This window comes from Ammospiza caudacuta, chromosome 31 (genome assembly GCF_027887145.1).
Source record: "Ammospiza caudacuta isolate bAmmCau1 chromosome 31, bAmmCau1.pri, whole genome shotgun sequence".
In the NCBI taxonomy this organism is placed as follows: domain Eukaryota; kingdom Metazoa; phylum Chordata; class Aves; order Passeriformes; family Passerellidae; genus Ammospiza; species Ammospiza caudacuta.
In genome coordinates, this window is record NC_080623.1 from 5,171,500 (window position 1) to 5,181,419 (window position 9,920).

Below are 9,920 nucleotides of genomic sequence, written 5' to 3' on the forward strand. Positions count from 1 at the left end.
GCCCAGGCACCATGGGGGGGAATGAGGGCTCCATGTCCTGGACTTTTTTTGGATTTTGGGATCCTGGGATTCCCGGGAAAGATGAGCTGTGCCAGGCCCAGCCACGGCCCTACAAAGGGAGCTCTTACCCCAAATCCCGGCTTTTTCTGGGAATTTTTGTAAAAATAGCAGCGGATCCCGGGGGGGGGGAGGCGAGTGAAAGGACCTTTGTCACCTGGACGGGGGGGAGGAAATTCCAGGTGGGATTTGAGGGGGCTCCCGGGGAATTTGGGGTAATTTTCCAATGGATTTTGGGGCATCTACATCAGATTTGGGGCATCTTGCATGGATTTTGGGGCATTCCCTCCAATTTTGGGTCATTTTCCCTGAGTTTTGAATAATTTTCCCTGGATTACGGGGAATTTTTCCCAGGTTTTGGGGCACCTTCTCTGATTTCTTCAGCTGAGGAGAAACCCCAAACCCTTTTCCAGAGATTCCCACTGTGAACAGGAATGGAGACAGATAAATAAATGTACAACTGCATCTGAACAACGTCACCTAGCACATGAGGAGTTGGCAAAAAAAAATTAAATTTATCGCATATTTATAAACTCATAATTAAAATGTGTTCTTATCTAGCACAAAAAGCAGGAAAATTCCTCAATTCCAGTTTTTTTTCCAGATCTTTAATTTCAATAAAAGATAAAAAAAGTAGGAAATGAATCTGGTATAAAACAGGGGAGGGAATTTGGGATCCAAAGGGACACGAAGGGATGGGAAAAACCAGGAAAAGGGGCTCCAAAAATTTGGGAATTTGGTACAAAACTTCATCTCCCAGCTCGGGAAAAATAGAAAAAATTCCCAGCTCCTGCAGGAGAGGGAAAATACAAAAACTTGGGATTTTCCCCCACTCTTCTTATTAAAAATCATCTTTTCCACCAGGAAGAGCAAATCCAGAGGCTTCAGAAGGATCAAAAAATTTGGGAATAAATTAATCCAGGGAAAGGGGTGGGCAAACTCCCCAAATAAATCCTGGCATTGTTTGGAAAAAATGGAAGGAATTCCAGGATTTTGGGGTTTTTCCCATGGTTCTGCAGTTCCTGCAATTTGGGAGGATTTCTTCATGGAAAACGTGGGAAAAGCAACTGGAAAAAGCAACAGGAGCTGCTGGGATGAAGCAGCCTGAAAGGGGAAGGAAAATTCCCAAAAATTCACCAAAAATCCCAGATTTTGCTCAGGTTTTGGGATTTATCCCTTGGAAAAGCAAAGTTTGGGTGTAAATCCAGAGGAATTCTGACATTCCAAAGCTTAATCCTGGAAAAATCACCCAAAAGTGGGAATTTGGGAAGAAAAAACAGGATTTAAGCAGGAATTATTCCCAGTGATTCCAATCCAAGTTTTCCTATGGATGAAATCCACAAACTTTGGGAATGAGGTGGAAAAAATGGGAATGATCCCCAAAAATTCTCTCCAGAACCAAACCTTTCCCCTGCTTTTCCCAAATCCAGATTTTCCCAACACAAATCCACGGAGGCTCCTCCCTTTTCCCAAAAATCCAGCTCCAAAAAGCCCAAAATTCCCAAATTTCCCCAACCCAGCAGATGGAAAAGCGGGAAAATCCATCCTGGAATCTCAAAAAAGAGGGAAAGAAACTCCAAAAGTTCCCAGCTGTGCTTCCAAACTTTTCTATTCCCCCCGAATCCGGGGGGGTTTTGGGAGGAGCAGGACCCGGAGTTCCTTGGCTGCGTCCCCAGGAGAATCCTGGGATTCTTCTGATCCAAATCTTTGGAATTTCAGGATTTTTCTGGCATCAGAGGAGCTTCCTGTGCAAGATTTCCCAGGCCATCCTCTTCCTGAAGTAGGGCATGTGTTGCTTTGGGAATTTTGGGGGAGAAAATGGGAAAAAATGGGAATTTTGATCAGGTTTGCTCATCCAGGGGCAGATTCAGACTTTTTTTTCCCCATGGAAAATAATGGAAAAGGGGGAAATTTGGGGCTTTGGGGTTGTGGGAATGGGGGGAAAAAATGGGAATTTCTGGGGATTCAGGCAAAAAATGGGGGAATTCATTCTAGATTTCGCTGGGATTTTGGTGAGTTTGGGGTCTTCCCGGCCCTGGGGGTCTGGGACCTGAGGGAATTTGGGAGTGCTGGGATCTGGAAATGCTGGAGGAGGGAAGTGGGATATTCCTGGAGGTTGGGAATTACCCAGGAATTCCTTGACATTTTGGGGAGAAATGGGGAATTTGTCTCAGATTTTGGGGGAATATTTGGGATTTTCCCTGGCACTGAGGCTTGGGAGCTTTTTCCAGGGACTTGGGGACAATTCCATGGAAGGGGGGAGGGTGGCTAGGAATGGGAAATAGGGTGGGGATTCCTTGGATCGGGTGAGGAATGCTGGAATTTCCCCCAAATCCCGCTGGAATTTCGGGGTTTTTTCCTGGCCCTGGGGGTTTGCAGGATGGGAATTGTGGAATTTATTTCATTTGCAGCCCCTGGGGTACCTGAGTGAAGTTGATGGGTTTGTCCTTGGAGATGCACTCGGCGTAGCGGCAGGCGAACATCCCGCAGTCGCTGCCGTTCATCTGCTGCGGGATCTCCTGGGGAAAAAAACAGCAGTCAACATTCCCAAATTCCCACATCCCCCCCTTCCCTCAGCCCCCAAACCCCCAAGGCCAGGAAAAGCCCCAAAATCCCAGTGAAATCTGGAGGAAGGTCCCAGAATTCCAGAATGTTTTGCATTCTCACCTTGCCCAAATCCCACCCAAACCCTTCCCCTGTGGAAAATTTCCTCTCCTAAGGTTTGGGATTTGTTCCCTCCTTTTCTTCCCTGAGGGAAAAGGGGCCCAAAAAGGGCTGGGAATCCAAGGAAATGCTGAATTCTTTGGGAATTCTGGGCTGTCCAAACCTGGCTCTTCTTGCTCAACAGGGCCCATCCGTTGGTGTCAAATTCCTTCCTTTTCTTATCCAAACTTTCCTGTTTCAGGTACTGCCTGTGGGAAAAGGAGCAGGAAAAGCTGGAATTCATGGGAAAATGGCAATTCTGAGGTTCTGCTCTGTCTGGCTGTTCCCTAAGGGATTCAGGGTTGGGATTCACAAATCAATTACCCCCAAAAATCTAAAATTGGATCAGGAGAGGCCGAAATCCCATGGGAAGAAACAGGGAGAGAATTCCAGGGAAGAGAAGGAATTTTTCATGTCCTAAAAGGGGAGAATGAGCCTGAAAAAGGGAGCAAAAATGACCCTAAAGGAGCCTCTAAAAAATGACCCTGAAGGGACCTAAGAATGACCCTCAAAGGGCTCAAAAATGACCCCAAAAAAGCCCAAAAATGGGTAAAGTCGGTGTGTCCAAGGCTGGGGAAGCAGGAGTGGGATTTTGCCAGGGAAGGGATTTTACTCACAGCAGGATCCTGCAGGCCTCACTGTTGATCCCTCCCATGGAATCGTAGTAGGTGATGGTTTTTTTCCTGAAATCCACGACCTGCACAGAGAAAATTTCCTTAAAATGGGAAAAAAATCAGGAATGCTTCTCTTGCAAAAACAATGTAGGGTACTTCACACCACAGGAGGATTTCCCCCCAAAAATCCCTGTTTCCTGCTGTGTTTTTAATCCCTGAATGTCTAAATGAGCCATTATTATCATCATCATCATCATCATCATTATCATCATCATCATTATCATTCCTCCCAAGGGTTTACAACAATTTTGCCCCATCTCTCGAGGCCCAGATTTAGGTGATTTTCAGTGTTTTCCCTCCCCATTCCCATGCCATTTTTGCTGGAAATTACCTCTTTTACATGGAATTAATTAACAATTCAAGCAGGAATTAATAAATTAAGGAGGCTTTTGCTAAAGGAGCTGAAAATCCCTGCAGGATCCCAGGAGCCAAGGCAGGGGATGGGACAAAGGAAGGGGAAAAGCGAAATATCTGTGGCCTAAATCTCTTTAACAAGATCCTGTGGCACCAGTTGGTGGGAACGGGGAAATCAGATCTTCCCAAGGGAATAAATGCCCTAAAATGACCTCCAGCCTGAATTTAAGGACTAAAAACCCCACAAAAAGCTGCTCCTACCTTTGTATTTCCCTTTAAACTCAGATTTGAGACACAAACGCAAATTTTTCCCGTCAGCATCATCCAAAACCAACAAAATTTGGCCCCTAAATCCCAAACTGAAGATTTTTTGGGATAATTCAAGCACTCACAGCCAGGCACCAGTGCACTCCCAGGTGGATGGGCACCAGGAGCAGATCCACAGAGAAAATATCCACTTTTTTTGTCCATCTTTTCACAGCTTGGTACCCTGCAGTCTTTAATTTGGTGAAGAAAAAGGTGTTGAAGGCGTGGACTGCAGGCAAATCCTTGTCCTTGCTCCTCTCCATCAGCAAATTCATGTAGAAATTTATAATCTGGAGGAAAAAAAAGGGAAAACTGGGTTTTTGATTTTTTTAGTAGATTTTTATTTATTTTATTATGGTGTTTGGATTTGTGGCCCTGTGTAAAGTTGGGGAATAAACCCCCAAAAAGGAGGATTTGCATTAAAACCTTCAAAATACCCAGGTGAGTTTGCAGTAGCTCCATTGTAGTAAAACATTCCAGAGAAAACTCAAGGAATTTTAGGAATTTGCCTTTATTTAGGTCGGAATTTAAGATTTACTTACTGTTTCCCCGGTTCACACCAATCCCATCCTCCCACTATCATTAATTCCCCACATAAATTAAATTATTTTTACTTTGCGCAGCTTCCCCCACAGATTTATCAGTCCAGGGTGGAATCCCAACCCACAAATCCCCTCCCAGCACCCACCCAACCATTTTCCCCTCCCAAGGTGCTGGAAACGGGTGGGAAATGGGAACTGTTGGGCTCTCACCTCGTCGTTGAGCCAGTTGAGGTTGTTGAGGGTCTGGATGTCCTTCCTGGTGATGGTCAGGCGGAAAGCCTCGCTCAGCACCTCGTCCTGGTTCCCTCCTCGGAAAAGGCTCTTGATTTCCTTCTCCATTTCCTGGGGAAAGGGAAGGTGGAATCCCTGCTTTTCCTGACCCCAAATAGCCAAAGGTTTAATGCCCAACAGTCCCTTAAGCCATAAATTCACCACGAGGAGGGTGCAGGGCTCCATCCCCGTGCCCAAACCCCAGGAATTCCCTGAAGCTAATTCCCTGAACTGACCCCAAATCCCTAAATCCCAGGAATTCCCTGAACTGATCTACCTCAGGTGAGGTAGAATTCCTGCTTTTTCTGCCCCAAATCCCCAAGGGTTTAACACCAAACTGATTCTTGAGCCATAAATTCACTGGGAAGAGGGCACAGGGCTCCATCCCTGAAATTCCCAGAACTGAGTTCTATCTGAGGAAGAACTTTTCCTGTCCCCAGATCCCCAGGGCTTGAACACCAAACTGATTCTTGAGCCATAAATTCACCCTGAGGAGGGCTCAGGCCCCCATCCCTGCGCCCAGACCCCAGAATCCCCTGCGGGGCAGCCCCACCTCGGTGATCTCGGGGAAGTCATCGTCGCCCTGGCCGGACCGGGCGCGCTCCAGCCCCTCGGGCCCCACGGCCACCGGGATCTCCTTCTCCAGGGGCACGCGCAGGTGCAGATCCACCAGGTCCTGCACCGAGCGCTCCTGCTCCTGCAGCCGCTGTGGGGGGACAGAGAGGGAAAAGGAGGGGTTGGGATTGATGAAACTGGGATAAACCTCCAGGATTATGGAATTAAACCTTTACAGAGCCACCCAGGCCTGTCCCCTGTGCCACATCTGCATTTTTTCCCCATTTCCCTGGATTCTGACTCCTTTTCCAAGCCCTGACCACCCTCCCAGTGACAAAATTTCCTGTAGTTTCCAATGTGAGACAATATTCCCTCTTTTCCTTGCTGTTTATCCCAGGATTGAGAAGAACAAAGGCCTAAAAAAAGTTGATTTTTCCTGTTTTCCAACTGTTTTTCCCCAATTGTGCCAGTCCGGGATATTTTTCCGTGTAAGTCTCACCTGGCTCTGGAGCTGCAGGGCTAGAGCTTTCTGCTCCTCTATTTGCCTCCACCTCTCTCTGGCTCGGGAATCATAGACACTGGTCCTAGAAAAAACAAAAATTTAATGGACAAATTCATTTAAAAAATCAGGATTTTGGTTTTTCCACCCCAAAAATTCCAGGAAAAGCCAGCAGGGAATAGTAACTCACAGCTCTTTGATCCATAGCTCAGCCTGGAAAAAGGGGAGGCTGGAAAGAGAGAAAAAGGAGGGTTGGAAATTACCCAGAATTTCCCAGAATTCCCTCATTTCCCAAATTCTCACCCTGTCCCTCTTCATTGTCACCTCCCCGTGTCCCTAAAAATCCTCAAAACGCCCCCATTTCACACCCCTTACCTTGGAGCCGGAGTTCTGGAATCCTTGACCTTGAGCAAAATGACAGAATCTGACCCTAAAAATGGGAAAAATTCCTGGATTTCTGTCCTCCTTGATTCCGACCCCAAATATCTCCCAATCCTGAATAAATACCCCAGACTGGCCACAGAATTTAAATCCCTTTCCCAGAGTTTGGGGTTATTTGGGATTTGGTTTCATTTTTTGGGGGATTTGGGGGATTTTTGGGACTTTCTTGAGGAGTTTTTTGGGATTTTTTTTTTTTTTGTTAATTTCAGATTTTTTGGGGGTTTTATTTGTGGTCTTGTTTTATTTGAGATTTTCGTGGTTTTGGGGTTATATTTCTGGAATTCTCAGGAATCTTTACCTTCACTCTGTGCCTCAGCTCCTGGCTCTTCCTCCCGCTGGTGTGGAGTCACAGAATTCCGGGGCTGGAACTCCCCAGGAAACCCTGGAGAGGGGCCCAGGGGGGGATTTTGGGAATTCTGGGGTGGCTCCGGGGAATGTGGAACAGGAGCTGGAATTTTGTGAATTTCCAGTGCCTCGGGATCATCCCTGGGAGCCTCCTGGGGCAGGGAGGGGCCAGAACGGGGACAGCGGGAGCTGCAAAAAAAAAAAAATCAAAACACCCAGTTAGGGAAATTCCTGGAAGAAGATTGGAAATTTGAGATTTGGGGAGAAGATTTAGGATTTTTTTGGGGGGTTAGGAGAGAGGTTTTGGAGAGGTTTGGGGTTTGGGCAGGGTCTCTGATGATTTTCAGGGATTTGCAGAGGGTTTTTTGGGATTCGAGCAGGGATTTTGAGGTTCTTTGGGATCTGGGGCAGGTTTTCAGGGATTTTTTTGGATGCTTCTGACTCACAGGTGGAAGGGGAGCAGCGGGGAGGGTTTGCAGCTGGAGAACCTCTTCCCAGTCACCATCTGCAGCAGCTGCCGGTAAATCTCCCGCTCCTCCTCCCGCACCGTCTGCAGGCAAAGAGCACAGAAAAAACTCCTCTCAAAACCCTGGAATTCACTGATCCCAGGGATTCCCCCCAAATTCAGGGATCTGATGGAATCCCACGAAGGCAATGCTGAGAAAAACTTCCAAAAAAATGGTATTTAGGGCTGGAAAACCCCAGGAATTTGGTGTTTAACCCCAGATGTGCCCCCAGCTCTGCCGGAACACCCCAACCCCACAAATCCCTGGGATTTCTCAGGATTTCCATTCCCAGCCCTGCCTGGACACCCCAACCCCACAAACCCCTGGGATTTCCTTGCCCCCATTCTCAGCTCTGCCGGAACACCCCAACCCCACAAACCCCTGGGTTTCCCAGCCTCACAAAGCCCCAGGATGCCCCAGGGTTTCCCAGCCCCGCAAAGCTCACAAACCCCAGGGTTTCCCAGCCCCACAACACCCCGGCACGCCCCAGGGTTTCTCCGTCACCTCCTCGGCCGCGCTCAGGAAGCGCCGCGGGGCCTTCTTGGGGCTGCGGCGGCTCCAGGAAGGGCTCGGGGCCGGCTTCAGGGGGAAGGAGGCTCCATGGAGGGCGGATTTTCCCCCAAAAGTGCTGGGGTTCCCGCTGGAAGGAGGGAAAAACACCGCAGGTTTGTTGTAAATCCTGAAAATTTGTTTAAAATCCCGAATAAAATCACAAAAGGTTGCACGGAAGGAGAAATGAAATAAAGCCCCAAAAAATCCCACAAATAAAAAAAAAAAAAATAATCCCCAAACCCCCCAATTAAATTGCCCAAATCCCCCCTACTACAAAATCCCAAATAAAATTTAAAAAAACCAAATCCCCCCTACTACAAAATCCCAAATAAAATTAAAAAAAACCAAGAATCCCAATCCCCACCAAAAAAAAATCTCAAAAAATCCTCCCCCAAATAACCAAAATCCCAAATTAAACCCACCAAAAATCCCCCAAAAAGAAATTAAAACCATCAAAAAATCCCAAAAATAAAACCCCCTCAAAAAATCGTCTAATCACCGTCAAATCATCAAAACTCCAAAATCCCAACTAAAATCCCCCAAAAGTATCAACCAAAACCTGGAAATCTGAGATCTGCTGCACCCACCTGGAATTTTTACGGGTCTCCAGGAAGGAGCCTCGGCTCCCCCTGGGCTTGGAGCTCCTCCACTGCCCATTGGCTCCTGGGAATCTTTCAGGAATTTCTGAGGGGAAAAACAGTGGGAGTTCCCAGAAAAACTCAAATTTCCCCTTCTCAAGGGGTTGTTTTTAGGGAAAACACCCCCAAAACCCAAATTCCAGAGGGAAAACTCACCTGGGGTGTAGCTGAGGGAGCAGGAGGAGTTCCCAGCAGGGCAGGAGAAGCTGCTGAGTTTGGGGAGGAAAAACTGGGGGAAAAAAAATGGGGAAAATTCCAATATTTTGCTTAGAAGTGGGAAAATACCAGGAAAGAATCCAGGAAAAATACAGGGAAAAGGGAAGGGTGTTCCCAGGGCTGGTTGGGAATAGTGGCAGGACTTCACAATTCCCAAAATTCACAATTCCTGAAATTAATAATTCTCCAAATTTACAGTTCCTAAGGTTTGCAATTCCTATCCATCACAGCTCCCCAAACTCCCCAAATTCCCAGCTTCTAAAGGTTACAACTCCCATATTTTGTGGAGCGAATTTATGGAGCAGCAAGAACCCAAAGACTGCTGGGAAAATCCTGAATTTCGCAGCTCTGGACCCGCGGTGGGTCCCACACTTGGGCTCCCCATTCCCGGCATATTCCAGGTGGAATTCCCACGCCGGGAACCGGGAATTCCCAGAAACGGGATTGGGATTTGACTTCTGCGGTTTCCAGGCTGCGTTCCCCCAGAGAAACCGCGGCTGGAAGTGCCCTAACATTCCCTGAGATGGGGGAATTGTCCCGAATATTCCCAAATCCGCTTCCCGCCCCCAAATCCCGCGGTGGTTCCGTGAGGAAAGGAGCTGCGGCGGCTCCGGCCCGGTGGAAACGGAGCCCGGGAACGCCCCGGCCCCGCGCCCCCCCGCTCCGCACCTTGCTCTCGGCGCCGAAACCCTTGAAGGCCGGGCCGGGCCGGGCCCGCGCCGCCTCCCGGGCCTCCATCCTCATGGAGGGCAGCGCCGCCGCCTCGGCCCCGGGCAGCGGCAGGACCGGGCACGGGAAAAGGCCCAGTGGTGGCGGAGTCGGGTCTGAGGGCAGCGGGAGAGGGAAGAGCCCGGTCCGGGAGCGGAGGGTCCGGAGCCGCCGCCGCTTCTCTTGCCTCAGCCGGCCCGGCCGCCGCACCGGAAGCGGAAATGGAACCCCAAGCCTCCCGAGCGCGCGCGGCTCTCCCGGGCTCCGCGGCGGCAGCGAGGGGGAAGCAGCGGAAGCGGAAGTGAGCGGCGGCAGCGCTGCCGGAAGTGCTGCCGCCAGAGCAGGGGAGGGAGCCGCGATTTGCTGGAAGCGGAGAGCGCCCCCTGGCGGCTGGGAGGTCCAGGGGGGCAGCCGGAAAGGAGGGTCCACCCTGGACGGGGGGGCTGACCCTACAGGGGTCACTCTGTGGTGGGGGGTCACTCTGTGGGAGCTGTGACCCTATAGGGGGTCATTCTCTGGGGGCTGTGACCATATGGAGGGTTCACTCTGTGTGT

The 9,920-nt window shown here is 49.2% G+C and overlaps 1 protein-coding gene across 1 annotated transcript; it reads right to left on the minus strand.

The window, feature by feature from the left end:
- Window positions 1-696: 696 nt before the first annotated feature.
- Window positions 697-9,563, minus strand: SENP1 (SUMO specific peptidase 1). The gene is made up of 16 exons (XM_058822102.1): window positions 9,328-9,563; window positions 8,599-8,671; window positions 8,392-8,488; window positions 7,757-7,892; window positions 7,193-7,296; window positions 6,700-6,935; window positions 6,336-6,390; window positions 6,151-6,189; window positions 5,961-6,045; window positions 5,460-5,612; window positions 4,847-4,978; window positions 4,181-4,384; window positions 3,378-3,457; window positions 2,885-2,969; window positions 2,481-2,576; window positions 697-1,852 (listed from the first exon to the last, which is right to left on the minus strand). Exons 1-16 carry the CDS (start codon window positions 9,400-9,402, stop codon window positions 1,790-1,792), a joined length of 1,713 nt encoding a protein of 570 aa, XP_058678085.1. The 5' UTR covers window positions 9,403-9,563; the 3' UTR covers window positions 697-1,789.
- Window positions 9,564-9,920: the final 357 nt, after the last annotated feature.